The sequence below is a fragment of the Boleophthalmus pectinirostris genome, unplaced genomic scaffold (assembly GCF_026225935.1).
Source record: "Boleophthalmus pectinirostris isolate CB_2022bp ecotype Guang Dong unplaced genomic scaffold, ASM2622593v1 HiC_scaffold_9, whole genome shotgun sequence".
Classification (NCBI taxonomy): domain Eukaryota; kingdom Metazoa; phylum Chordata; class Actinopteri; order Gobiiformes; family Gobiidae; genus Boleophthalmus; species Boleophthalmus pectinirostris.
In genome coordinates, this window is record NW_026571541.1 from 11,456,763 (window position 1) to 11,472,188 (window position 15,426).

At 37.5% G+C, this 15,426-nt stretch overlaps 1 protein-coding gene across 6 annotated transcripts in view; it reads left to right on the plus strand.

Moving 5' to 3' along the window:
* LOC110159413 (rap1 GTPase-activating protein 2) overlaps positions 1-15,426 on the plus strand; it is a 168,640-nt gene that overhangs the window by 126,788 nt on the left and 26,426 nt on the right. For 4 of the 6 annotated variants that reach the window (XM_055166837.1, XM_055166835.1, XM_055166836.1 and 1 more), the window contains one exon: positions 4,314-4,349. In XM_055166837.1, the coding sequence (XP_055022812.1) occupies positions 4,314-4,349 (36 nt within the window). Of the gene's footprint in view, positions 1-3,045; positions 3,126-4,313; positions 4,350-15,426 lie in introns of those variants that run through there. The other 2 variants (XM_055166838.1, XM_055166839.1) reach the window with 2 other exon arrangements.

Sequence of the window (15,426 nt, forward strand, 5' to 3'; positions counted from 1 at the left end):
AGAGATAATCGCCACATTGGTTTCCAATATGGACAGGCACACATATCCAAGTACAGACTGAATTTTGGAACTGAAAAGATGGATTGTGGGCCCATCTGTTGCTAAGAAATTATCAATTGAACAAATGGTCCTTTATTAGTCCACTAAGCCACTGATAGTAGATTTATATGAGATAGACAACATCACTGCAGTGCATACGATTTTCATTATAAGTATGTATAACTTTTCTGGTGGAGGATCTGCCATCTGCACGTCCACATGGTGCTTGCATGGGATGTTCCACAGTATGGCATTAAAAATATATATATCTTATATTTATTTGATTACATGTGTTTTATTTCTGAAAACTTCTGCAAATGCACATTATTACTGTGAGCAGGTCCATTTCTCCACATATCTCATTTGTAACTTGGCCTGGTGATGTGGGCTGCTTGTCTCTATGGAGATAGCAATAATGTAGACCATTTGAGCAACAGGAGTCAAGCAATTGGTGGACCCTGTACCAGAAAAGTTACACAGTGCACCTTTAAAATGATCTGTATTTTTAGCTTTACTCCCCCCGGTTGTGCTAACATTTGTGCTCCATGTATTTTGACACATTCCCTTCAGCTGCTCCTCAGTCCAGTCCACACTCTGTCTCACTCACTTCAACACACCCACAGTGTAAAGTGCCTGTGCCTCTGGTCCCCTCATGGTCCAGCCCCTCCCAGACCAGCTGCTCTGGACCCTCTCTCAGCTCTGTTAAACCAGGACACTGGCCATCAGGGCGCAGGCATTCCTCTCACATCATGTATTTTTGGCACCAATGTGAACATGTTTCTTTGGCTCAGGGTAGCACAGTCATGAATAAAAAAGGTAAAAGAACATACGATTCATAGATTATGTAGAAGTGTGAATAGGATTAATTCATTGATGGGATGCAAATACTGTCATTAACTTTAAATGACATGAGTTGAAGGTTAGTTAAAGGTAGGGTAGGCTTCAGTCTCAATTGAACCTGGGTGGACAGTGCCTAAACTTGCAAATAGAGGACACATACACATTTTTCTCAGTATATGGAAACTTCCAGAATTCACTCACTAAACTTCAGAAACTGCATTAGCACTGATTAAACTGCAGATGTTGGGGCTTAGGTAGTGAAGATTCAAATCAGAGTTTAAACCCAGAGACGGTGCTATCATTAGGCACGAGTAGGAGGCAGTCTAGGGCCCCGAACCTGCAGGGGCCCCCCAACCAATTGCCTTCAGTGCCACTAATGGCCGAGGCCTCAGAGCAATTAGATTTTCTCCCAATATGACATTAAATTAGAGCATTTTACTTTAAAACAAAAAATACACCACCAAAATAGTATCTGATTGTCAAATCTATTTAAACTGCCAAAGCAATCCCCCCTTTCACGTTAAAATGGATGAGTCAGCTTCACCGTGATTTGAACATAATCATAATCATATGTAATGGGTGTAAACCAAAATGTAATTGTACCAGCAAAAAATAAAACTACTCTGGTTATCTAGTAGGTGACCGAACTAATAAGACAAGTTTCCTATCCACCATAATTCAAATAAATAGAGATGTGCATGCTCAAGAACAATGGGGAAAAACAGACAATAATTATTTAAAAACACACACATACAAAAAGAGGGCATTATAATGAGGGCCCCAAACTCAAGTTTGCCGAGGGCCCCCAAATTGTTAACTCCTCCACTGTTTAAACCATCTGGATTTGAACACTGAAACTGGCAACCCAAATGAGAGACAAATGTGAGGCTTTTTCTGCTTTCTGATTGGATAATTGTGAAAAAAAAAAAAAAAAAACACACCAAATTATACCAAACACTTGAACCATCATTATACCAAACAACTTGACCATCATGACAAATGTTTTAATCAACAGAGTAAACCATTATTGTAAGTAATATAAGTAAGAGCAATATTTGATTTTAACATGTTTAACTCGGATCTGGGGACACAGATCCTGATGTTACCTCATGAAACCATACCCGGAGGTTTGTTTAGTGTCATTCACACAAAACAAAACTTTATTATTAGTTGGTCTACAGCTCCAAACCTCAAAATGCTCTGTTCCACCTTGTGATGTCATGAAGCATTTTTTTCAAGGTAACAGCTCTGTTTACCTTTTGTTCAGGGAGATTAGTCATTTCAAATGATTCTAGTGACATGTATGGAGTTTAAAAACCAATGGAGCACTTCCTGTATAACCATATGACATGACAAGATAAAGCAGAGTGAGAAGAACCTAAATATGCAGGGTTTGAGTGTTAAACATGTTATGAGTAAGGATGTAACGATATCCAAATCTCTCGGTACAATATCATGATATGCATCTCACAGTACGATATTTATTGCGATATTTTGGAGTGGCTGATATAATTGTTGATAGGACTCTTTTTTGCCTTTAAAATACAAATTTGGTGTTAATTATTAAATGACATTTCTTTATGTTGTCTGTGCTGAAATGAATCATGGGATATGTAGTTCCCAACGTTTATTAGCTATTGCAGCTGTAAAACAATTCATTTAAGCAAAGAAACTTGTGATTTGACGTATTGTGATGCCCCACGATATTATTATGAGACATTTGACGATATGATATCACGATATTTCAGTTATTATTACATCCCTAGTTATGAGGAAATAACATTATGACATCCTTTAAATTACAATCAGCTACAGCACCTTTAAGATTTTGTTCCCAATGGTAGCCACATTCATTCCTCCTCTGATATTATTTTGAAATGGCATTTGAGCTGCAAACAACTTAAGCTCATGAAATCTCACATTTACCGCTGTCCCGTACATTGCTGCACTTCGCTGTTGTCGGGTGTGAACCATTATCACCTCTGGCTTTGTGTATGCGTCGCCGTGGAAACTCCGGACGTGTGAATTCACTGGAGTAGATGCGTGTTTGACATAGTGCGCCGACTTGAGATTATTTTAAGGAAGTGGGTCCTTATCAGAGACAGGGTGGGGAGAGGAGGGTGTGAGAAAAACAACGCTTCCTTTTGCACTTTTGACTTTACACTTTATGGACTTTGAGGTTAAAGATCCACAAACTAAACTAGCCCATTGTGGGATTTAAAGTCATTTGTGCAGAAGTAGGTGAGGTGAGTTTACAATATTGGTCATCTAGACATTTCAGTCAGTCTTAAACCAAGGGAAATTAAAAGATGCTAAATACTAAACATGGTGTTCATTTCTAAGTATTCTGACTCTAGTAATAATGACTGAGAAGCTTATCAGGTCTTTTGTTTACTTTTTTTAATCTTGCTCAGGCTTATTCTCGCTCATTCTATGGACATTTAACACAGCTCCCAATAACATTGAGTTTTTGACATTCATCGTTTTGTATTGATATTGATATTGATTGTACATATTTACCTAAAAAAATAATGTAGGAAAGTGTTGAGCTATCACATTTAACATTATTTTACATTTTCTTGTTTTATGTTGATCCAAACCAAATAATTTGAGTTTTAACATAATCTCAAAACATATACATTCATTTAACTAAAAATTTTGAAATGGAAAATTTTTTTGAGTGTATGACTTTTACATGTTGAAAATACCTTACAATATAGGGTACCGTATATTCTGCCTGTCCAGTTATATTAACTAAATACAAAATTTTAACAGTTAAAAATAATATTAAGTAATTTGTCAAGTTAAAATAAATATTTCTACTGAATAATATCTATATGATTTAATACCTCTGTCATCCAGGCGTGTTCAAAGTAGTAAGTGCAAATTTTGGTATTCATCAGTCGGTTTCACAGCATTAGGATTCGTTCTCTCGAAGGTAGGCGGGTACTTTTTTTATTTAACCAATTGCTGCTATTTTTTGTGACGTATGTAATCGCCATTAACGGGGCTAACTGGTATAACAAGCTTTTCCCAAATCCCGTACGAAGAAGAGCAATAACGTCTTTCCGCTTGATAAAATTCACCAAACATTCTCTTTGTTCCGGCTTTAAATTGCGAACCCTCTAGTGTATTCCGAATTTCTGACCTAGTTGCTGGAGAGAAATGAAATTGAGTGGAGGCACTAGGTGGCGCCAGCCTGGCTAATCTTTATTCATCCTGCAACAGAAGTGCACTAGTTACAATATAGGGCTTATTGGGCAATTTCACTTAAGGCATGTTTTGAGCTTGCACTAAATTAATCTTGAGGACATTGCTTTATATTTTAACTCTGAGAAAAGAATGTCGGGATTTTTTTTGTTTTTTTTTTGGTGCAAATTAGAAAACAAAACACCCTCATATTCTTTATTTAATTCTGCTCTTATGTTTTGCAGTCTGCAGAGTTCTTCGACATGCTGGAGAGGATGCAGGTAAGAGAGGCCATTTCCACTGTCTCTGTATCTCTTATGTAATTTGACCTTCCAATCTCACATTCAAAATTAATATTGCATTCATTATAGCACACAGATTCAATATTTAACTGAGTATGTGTTTGTATTTCTGTTCAGATAATAAAACAAGGTCATATGCAAACTGAAAAAGAGCCCTTAGTCCTCAGATGAAAATCTCCCAGTGATATTTATTCACTGGATTCTAACTGAGGATTTAGTCAGTAGTAAGCAGATATTGCCTTAATAATAACAGAGGTTGTGGGTTAAATTCTTGTACAAACCGACTTCCTGATTCTAAATTAGAGAATTAGGGAGTTTCTATAAAGAATCTATACTGGGGATATTGGTTGGAGTTACAGTATATTTGCCAAACTACAACAGTGCATGTGATTCCTAAACAGGCACAATTACCTTTTATAAAATCATAATTATTAGTTTACAAAACTTAACAATATTACCATTAAAACTGTGATATTTTATTCCATTGACAATAGTGAATAAATGTGAGAGTGAATGGTCATTTGTTATCATAGACTTTACCAAACATGAAGTCTCTTAGCAGTACGTTACATAAAACTGTAAACATACTGTCAGTTCAAAATATGACTATATAACTTTTTGGTGAAGAGTTTAAAACTGTCTGTATGGGCTTATGTTATTGCTTTGCCTAGAATGTACCAGTCTCCATGGAGACAAGCTGGTGATGCCACCAAGTTACAGGTTATATCAGTGGGTGGGCAAGCCAACTCACATATGTTATTAGGTTCTTTTTTCAGACCAAGAGTCTGGTCTGAAAAAAGAACCTAATAACATAAATTAACGGAAGACAAAATGAACCTCATTGGACTATTAAGCCAACTCACAGTAAGGATTTATGTTTTAGAGCAACAACAACACCAGAACATGAATAAATGCAAGATAGAGAAGTTTAATGCCATATCATGCAAAGCAATTACATCTCCATGGAGATGGGTGGTAGACCCTCCAACAGAAAAGTCACAGAGGGCACCTTTAAAGTACATTCTACAGCCAGCTCCATAAAGTTTTTAAATATAAAAAATACATTCAGAGATGAGAGGTGCATTGTGTTTTGTGGCGGATCCATCAAATGCTTTGTTTGATGGAGATGTTATTGCTTTGTCTGGAATGTTTCACAGTATGGCATTAAACCTTTCTATCTTCATGGAGACCAATGGAGACCACGTTAGGGGTCAGACCCGCTCACAGTCATAATGTCTGTTTTTCTAGATATTTTTGAGCTATAAAAACCACCTATACATTAATAAATGTAAGGTAGAGCTGTTTAAAGCCATACCTTGAAACATTTCAGACAAAACAATGACCTATCCATAGAAACAAGCAGGTGATGGATCTTCATAATGATGTTTTAAAGGCTTTTACAAGGTCAGTGTTAAATTGAAGTCCTACATTTGATCAAAACTCAACTAAGATTTCTTTTAGGTTGCACAAAATGAATGACTTCCTGAAATTAGGGCTATTTTCCTTTTCTTCCGAGAGTTTTCATAAAATATTAACCGTTTGTGGTTGTGCCTCTGTCCATCAGACTTCACATAGCCGAATCAGACATTGGTAATTTAATAAGTGCGGGCCAATACCCAGCGTCCAATTTGTGGCCATATTCAATAATGCTTTGCTGTGGTCATATAGGAGACCGCTGCTGCAAAACTGGATCACTCCAACTATTTTCTTCATCGCTGAAAAGAACGCATTGATTTTCTGTCCCTTGTAGAAAGTCGGTCTCTCCGCATGCAGCCACTTTGTGCCCTCTATCGGCCCCTGGAGCTTTGGACCTTGAATTGCGCGGATGGGAATTTTAAAAACAGGAGGAGGTGGGCTGCAAAATGGGGCAGAGAAAACCAGGAAAATATGAAGCCATGAACAGATTTTAGAGGCATTTTCACAACAATTGTGAAAAATGTTGAGATGGAGGTTACTATAGGACATACTGAACAGAAAGTAAGAAATAATAGCTACTTCCTTTGAGTAATAAACTGGCAAATAAGTATTTTGAGAAAATGGTAAGACACAGAAATTATGGGTTTCTGGATAAGGTTAAAAATAAGTGAAAATGAAGAAGTGTACTTTTGTTTTAAAGGTCTAACATTACACAAAATTGACTTGTGAGCTTTGAACCATGTTATAATGTTGTTACCTCCTCAAAAACATACTCAGAGTTGTGTTTTGTTTCATTCACATGTTTGAGTGACCCTTTATTATTATTCTGTCTACAGCTAAAAAACTCAGAATGCTCTGCACCACCTTGTGATGTCGTGAAGCATCAGTTTTTAAGTTAACAGCTACCTTTTACCTTTAGTTGAATAGAAATTGGCAATATTCACACTACATCACAATCCAGGAAGATGTTTGGAAAAATGCAATGACAACTTCCAGTGTAGTTACCAACACTGGGCTCGCCGAACGACTGTGATAAAATCTACTGAAGTAAATGTCATCAGCGGAAAATTAAGACTGTAAATATATGTGCTGCTTGGAATCATCTTCAATTTGGCCCCTCATGACTTCTAATTGCATGAATCCAGTGCACTCGGAGTTGTGTTGAAGTATGGTTGTAATTGTTGATTAGCCAAACGTAACAGAATTCTTCAATGACATGGAGATGAAAAAAACTGGTGTCCTGATTCATCAGCCAGTTTTACTTAGTGGAAACCATCTGACCTTGCAGCATTAGGATTTGTTCACTCTACGGTAGGCAGGTACTTCTTTTTATTTAAACAATTGCTGCTATTTGTTCGTGATGTATGTAATGCGCCAAATCCCATAGGAAGAAGGGCAATAACATCTTTCCCTTGATAAAATACACCAAACATTCACTTTGAGGATTTAAAGCCGGAACAATCTTGGGAATCATTGCCAACACAGAATGTGTGTGGTGCGCAGTCTACAACTTCCGGGGTTCTTGCAAACCATCTAGTGTATTCCAATTCCTGACCTAGTTGCTGGATTGAGCGGAGACACTAGGGGGCACCAGCCTGTGCCATTTTTTAAATTTTTCCTAGAGCAGGGCCTGCCAGAAGTTGTAGTCGCATCTTTTCAACCATTTTCCTGGTTTGTGACGTAAGCATGAATGGACCTTATACCAGACCTCAAATGATTCTTTTAGTGTTAGTCGTGTGGAATTTAAAAACACAGTGGAGCACTTCCTGTATTGCCAAATGACATCACAAGGTGGAATACAGTTTTCTGTTTGAGAAATATATGTGCAGGATTTGTGTGTTAAACATTCGTGAATCAAACAAAACACAACATTATAACTTAGATCACAAAATAGTGTAATCTAGGCCCTGTAAATAATAGCAGTAGTCAAATTAAAGCTGTATTCATTCTCCTTATGTTAGTTCTGCTTTGAAAGTCAGTGCTCCACAGACACAGAGACGTGCAGCTGTGAGCCCTCACCACTGCACCAGATGTAAACTCACAGCTGGAAATCACTTCACCAAATGAAGACTTGATCAAATCTCAGCCCTGTATTCTTCATTAGGCCTAATCACCGGGTGTAAAATTAACAGTCTTTGTTGTGGTGCCAGAGACTGCATCAGTGAGCAGTGTGTGAGCGTGACAGTGTTTTCAGTATCCATACTGCCCTACAAAGACAGAAGAACGCCGTAACATCATGTTTGGTCAAAAATTTGTTAGTGATTTTGGGGGTATTTGAGACCTCTTTTATCATGTGAATAAATATTATGAAAAATATTGAGCTCAAAATTTACCTTTGACCCTTATTTGGCAGTTGCTGTACTGACTTTGTATCATGTGCCAAAAATAAGTAGTCGTGCAAAGACAAAAGGCAGGAACAGTGTTTGTTTTGTTTGTAGTTTAGTTAATGAATTATTTTATTTTAAAATCCAACCTCTTGCCTCATTTTTGTTGCGGCCTTGGAACAGTGTCTTAACACGTCCAATAAATAAACCTTTGTATTTAACTATACTTAAATTATCTTTAATGATAATGAACGTTTTGTATATTTAAAAAAAGTAACTTGTGTGTCAAACTGTTTAACTGTGTAAGTGTTGCCGCACCATCCTGAGCTGCACTAAATAGGAAATCCAAAGTTCTTCTATATCATTTCAAACAAACTCCATGATGACTAGACCTTGGTGGGGTGTTTTTCTTAAAATGGATGGAAGTCTGGGGAAAACCAAGCAAATACTGATCATGTCAGTTACTGCCTTTTACCTTTGCACAACTCCTTATTTTTGGCTCATGATACAAAGGAGTACAGGAACTCCCAAATAAGGGTCAAAGGTCAATTTTGAGCTCAATTTTTTCGCAAAAATACAAATATTTCTTCATTATAGTAACTGGTTGTCAAATTTTGGGAGCCCTAACTATTATACTTTTGTCTGGACCAAACAAAAACTTTGAAGTCATTTTCTCAATTTTATTCAGTTTGACACTCTGGCGGGTTAAGGTCTTTTGTCTTTGTAGGGCACTATTGTACATTCATATTATTATTAAAGGGCTCATATCATGCTGTTTTCTTTTTGTTACAACATGGCTTAAAGCTCTCAATAGTACATTTTGTGAAAGATAGGACCTTTAAGAGTTAGATAGAAGTAAACAAAAGACCCGTAGGTTATTATATTGGCAAATTCAGTTCAGTCACAATTCTTTCATTAGCATTTAGGCTTTATTCATGCTTACATCACAAACCAGAAAGATGTTTGGAAAGATGCAATCACAACTTCCAGTGGGACAAAATTTAGGAAAAATGAGAAAACGGCCCAGTTTTCTTCATCTTCATGTCATTGTGACGTTCTGTTATGTTCGGCAAATCAACAGTTACAACCATACCTCAGTTTTCATCATTTCCTCACTGACGCACAACTCCGAGCGCACTGGGTACATGCGCTTAGAAGAGATAACGGCGCCAAATTCAAGATGATTTTAAACAGCACATACATATGCAGTTTTCATTTTACCACTGATCACATTTACTTCAGTGGGTTCGGTCACAGTCGGTAGGCGAGCTCAGTGTCGGCAACTACACTGGAAGTTGTAATCGCATCTTTCCAAACCTCTTCCGGGTTTGTGACGTAAGCGTGAATAGAGCCTATTAAAGTCTTACATTGCGGTTTACAAGTTTTACATGCCTCTGAAAGCACAGTTAGTTTAGATTTAAGTTAGATTTTAGTTTAAGGCCACACTCTAACATTCCTGGCAAGCACACACATGCACACACATACATTTGGGGTTTTCAGGGTTCTTGGGGGATTGCATTGGATTGACTCACATTAATTTCATGGAGACTGATACTGTATCTGAGCCCATATCGGAACTTTAAATCATGTTGTTGATCTAATAATAATGGATTTACATCATAGGAACTTAATTCGTTAATTCCATAATGAGATTAATGCTCGCTCACACCTATAGGAAAAGTTTCATAATGCACATTTAATACCCACAGCCTCTGCATATCTCACAGCTACATTGACCAATAGTTGAACAATACATTGGTTTAGAAGCATTGAAATGTATTATAAGAAATGTACTATGAGAGACTGTTTTGCATAGATTTGCTTGTAGTCTGACTTGACAGAGTAGCACAGAATAGAACAGGCTGGACACGTGACTTTAACATGGATCGATCTAACTGAAGCGTAGAGAGGGTGGAGACGTACAGTCGATTCAGAGGATAATTAAAGCATCATGCAGCCCCTCACACCCCCAGATCACCCTGAGACCGCCCAGATCCACGTTCTGCTCCACGTGCATGGAAATACTGCCCCCTCTTCTTACCTTCACGCTGGACATCCTGTACAGCCAGTTAGTCCCCTGTCCCTTGTCCCACTTATTTTTCACTGGAGTCACATGAATAATATAAAGCAGAGAAGTTTGAAGAGAAAAAGAATCCTGTCTTTCTGCATCATATGATGTTATCTATTGCAGCTGAAAGTGTGATGCTAACTGTAGGCATGTTTTGTCTGATGTTGTTAGACTTTAATTTGATCTTTATTTCAACATAATCTGACAAAAAAGAGGTGACTTAGTTGGAACTACAACAGGTGAGCTTTGCTCTGTTAAACAAGTCCATCTCAAATAACATTACAGTCACAAGCTCACACTAGTCAACAGTTTTTCATGTTATTAGGTTCTCTTTTCAGACCAAGAATTTGTTTTCATACCTGACAGTTTCCAATGCTCACTAGCGCTCTTCCTCAGAGTGGTCACGTTATGTTGCTGTGACGTATCTGGTCAGCTGATTTACAGTTTTTGACACTGTCTTCCTACCAGTAGAGGCAGGATGACAACGCTATCTGCAGTCAGACTTCCTCAGGACAGAGTACTGACTTCCTTCAGCAGATGGTAGGAACAAATGCATAGCACACTCAGATGGCCGATGTCCAAAAGCTTTTTTATTTTGAAATAATGTTTTGGCAAAAAAAGCCTTTGTCAGATATCGTTCTCACCTTGGACCACAGTACACAAAATGGTTCCCAGCCCATGTGCTCACATACCCCTCCAATGGATGGGAGATCCCAAAGTAAGGTCACCCAGGGAGTTCAGTCCATTCTATAACTCACATTCAGTCTGTGAGGAGCTAGAGTCTTAAGTTGGTGAATCCAGAAGTGTGCTCTTTTTGACTGGAGCATTTCCAGATTCCCACCTCTAGGGGGCAGTTCAACAAACTCTTGGTCTGAAAAAAGAACCTAATAACATAAATTATCGGAAGACCAAATGAACCTCATTGGACCAACAGTTCTTCAGTTAGTCGCTCTCATCTAAACAGGGCCATGAATGCTCGTACTGATTACATGCTCCTAAAAATGCTGTTAAATCTACTTAGTGTTTTTTCTTGAGTTTTCAAGATTTTCTAAAAACGTTTTTGGTACTTATTGCTAATATATGCGTTGTGTCACCGTGGTAACTAATGAACATTACACCATACACATACATCACCTCCAGCGTGAGGTCACTGCTATCACTTGCCAAACTCTCTAACTGTGTCTTAAATGTCCTTAAGGTCTTGTTTTTTTCCCACGTAGACTTTTTTAGCAAAATTTGTCTTACCCCAGTGCAGGTATATTGTATAGCAGCTCAAATATATACACGGTGTTTGCTGTCTGCATCTAATTAAAAAGTGTTTTATTGTTCAGTAATCAGGAAGTGCATGTTAGCTTGCTAGTTTTTGTAAGCTTTTTGTCAGCTTCACTCTCTTGAGAGTTGAAAAGCTCTTATAAACTTATTGCAATGAATAATAAGGATATTTAGAATGCGTAAGAGAAGTGAGGGATAACTCTGAACTACTGCAAACTGTTTAAAATGAACTAGTTCTGTTGTTTACATATTTAAAACAGTAAATATCAATGCCTTCAAGGAATAAGCATTGAAGATAATATGGTTTTCCTGCTGTCCTCATTTATAAGCCTACAGTCATCATGTCTACCTCACCACAACCTGTCCCACTTTGACTCTCTGAAGAGGTCAGCTAAGTCTAAGATTCAGTTTGGGACAAATGCTTTGATCTGATCTTGTCTCCTCAGATCCTCTAGTGTGTTTTGGTGTCCCTCTCGTCTGGGTTTGTCTGTTTTATGTTCAGGGCTGGAGAGCATCCGCGATTGGACTCGTATTGTTGACAATGAGTCACTTGTGACAGTAGCAGCTGCTCTTCAATATGCACTCCCAGCTTCACAGCAGACCTCACATCACACTGAGCTGTTTAGCGATGTACATGCGAAGAGATGAAGTGTAAAGAGGACACAAAATATTCTACAGAAATTCTGATGAAGAGGTAGAAGATGAGCAGTGTAGAATGATGCCTCTCTGTATTTTTTATACAAAAGGGATGTCAGTCTGGTCCCCACTCCCTCTGTAGTGCCTCAAGCCTCAAGATTAGTTTGTTTATTTATTTATAATGTCACTTTAGGACAGCTTGCACCCCCTTGTTTGTTTTGTTTTTTTATACATTGTATTCATTATTTATTTATTTATTTATTTTTTTATTATTATTTTTGTCTTTTTTGGTGTTTGTATGTATAAAAGCAATTTTCCATTATGACCTGTTAAACACTTGAAGATGAAAACAATAAATTACTAATCACTCGTATTAAAAAAAATAAATAAATAAATAAATTCAGTGACACATATGAAATGAAGGAGCTTGTTCACCCATTATTTCACCCATCATCAAAATCAAATCTTTTCTTTCTTTTTTCCTCATATATGCAGCCGCGTCCCCGATTGGCTAATACACCTGTAAATCACGACCCATCTGATCTTGGGGAGATTTAATGGTGACCAGACTCGCATCATCGTATTGGCTGAGTGTGTATTTCTTTACCCCAGGCAAGATGGAAAGATTATTGCTTAGAATGAACTGAGACAAGCTCGAGGGTCGTGCAGTGATTGGGTTGACCCAAATTACCCTTAAAGTTTTCTTTCAGCTCGCGTATTATTGATGTCATGCAGCCAACCAAATAACTAATTCAAAGTAAAGAAAGAGGGACCATATCCTAGAGACTACTAGCCTGATTCATCAACCGGTTTCACTTCGTGGAAAATGTTCGCTTGACTTTTTTTTATTTAACCAATCGCTGCTATTTGGTTGTGTAATGCGCCACTAACAGGGCTGACTGGTATATTAAGCTTTTTCCAAATCCTATAGGATTTCCCCTTGATAAAATTCACCAAACATTCTCTTTGTTCCGGCTTTAAATCCTTGATCTCGAGAATTGTTGCCAACACAGAATGTATGGCTTCGTTTACATCCATCTCGACCACTTTGTTTATTGTTGTGCTGTACCACAAAAAGGACCCAGTCATGGCTTCACAGCTCTTTGCTGATTGGCTGGTGTGCAATCTACAACTTCCGGGGTTCTTGCAAACCCTCTAGTGTATACTGATTCCTGACCTAGTCGCTGGAGAGAAATGATATTGAGCGGAGGCACTAGGTGGCACCAGTCTGGCTAAGACACTACTACTGTTGTTGCATATTTCCATTGTGTCCTGTAGGGAAAGACACTTCATTCATTCATTCATTCATTCTGCTTTCATGCATTCATTGTGTCATTATGGTAGTTGTTTCTATACTAAAATTTTAATCTTGAAATTGTGGTATCAAAATTGTTATCAAGATCAGACATTTTCCTTAGTACCAGAGATAAATATACAGTATTCTGTGTGATAATAGATGTAATTTTCAGAGTAATTGTAGTATCTTTAGTATTTTCATGTGGTTTGGTCTTTAATATGGATTTTAAAAGATCAAGATAACTCAGGAAAGGTCCTTTTTCTTTTTTTTCTTTTTTTTTTACCCCAGTATTGAATACTTTCAAATGAGTATCTAGTTTTTATTGTTCACATCAATCTAGCATCCATTAGTGTTATTGACAACCCTAGACTCTGACTGAATAGGGACATCTACTATTAAGCACTTCATGATGCTTGTCCAGCTCCAAGTGCAGTAAAAATCTGAGCTAGTATTGCTTGATATAATGACATCAACAATGTATACTGTTTCTTGAAGTGTTACCAATTCATTCAAAATACATTATGGGATCAAGAAATTGTTTTGTTTACATTTCATTACATATGCAGGTCTCACATTTTCCATATTTACACAATATTTACACACCTTTATGCTGATTTTTAATGGTGCAAAACAACTTATTATTTTCCGAGTCTCGTATCATTGTTCAGATCTTCTCACGCTGGTATCTCCAATAGTAGAACTAAACAGCGTGACCAGACAAAGCAGCGTCACAGTGGTCCATTATTATCATGATTGCTGTCTCAGAGATGATAGTAAATGTGCAAAAGGATTCAATTTCAAACCTCCAACAGTAGGAATATATTTCTTCACTTCAGCCTGATCATGTCCACATTCTGTTCCTCCGAGACTGGTCGTAATTGGCCGATTCAGAGCATCTCTCGTCTCTCCTTATCTACATATGTACATGCACAGAACAGGCAGGATTGTGTCCCCGTGCCCAGGCGACTTAATAAAATATCACAAAAGGACAGAGAAGCATGATTCAAACATAGCTGCGGTACATGAAATCTAAAATGTGTTTAAAATGTGGAATTGGCAATCAGACTAGGGCTTTTATGTTATGTTCCTACTTAAAAAGAATATGAACTATGTCACTTTTCTGGTGAAGGACCTGCTCACCTCCATTGCTCGTCTCCATGGAAATGTTTGTGCTTTGTCTAGCATGTTCCATAGTATGGCATTAAACTTATCTATCTGTGGAGACAAGCAGGTAAAGGCAACAGGCCAAGTGAAAGGTCAGAGAAGTTTTTCAATTATATTTTTAATGATACAAACACCTGTAATTGAATAAATGCAAGAAACGGTATGTTTAATGTCATATTGTGGAACATTCCAAGCAGAACAACACCTCAGTGGCGACAAATAGAAAAATGTGGTCAGATTGTGTTAAAACAAAGCTCAGATTAATGTCTAATTTGAGTAACAGAACTTCAGACAGAGCAGAGCAAAGTATCAATACATAAAGTTGTCGATCTATCTATTAATTCAAGGAGCATCTGTATGTGTGTCTACTTGTTTGTCTATTCCACGCGTAACTCTCGAACCACTCATGCAATACGATCTCAAATTCGGAGGGTCGGTCGTCCCAATGGGACGGGTGTGTGCAGTGCCAATTTTTCATGTTGTTACAACAAAAAATGCCAAAGATATTTAAAAATTAGGGGTCACATGACACCATGGGGAACTTCTGAAGTTATTGCTGGCTACACTTGGAATCTGTACATCTTCTACTGGCTGTGCACTATTTACCATGAAAAAAAAAAAAAAAAAAAAACAGGTGCAAGGCCTTTAAACAACTCTGTCACGTAACGGATGCGGGCTCTGCACTAGTAGTGAATTAATGTGAGAGTGGATGTGTTTGTAACTAACTTTTGAACTCAACTCGGTGAAACTCAACAGTGCTGCCTATATCTTCTCTATATTAACTATATTTTCTCTATATTAACTTATTACATATTATTAACATATTACAATGTATCATAAATTTTGCATCCTTGTCTATCCTCATGCAAACCTTGGACA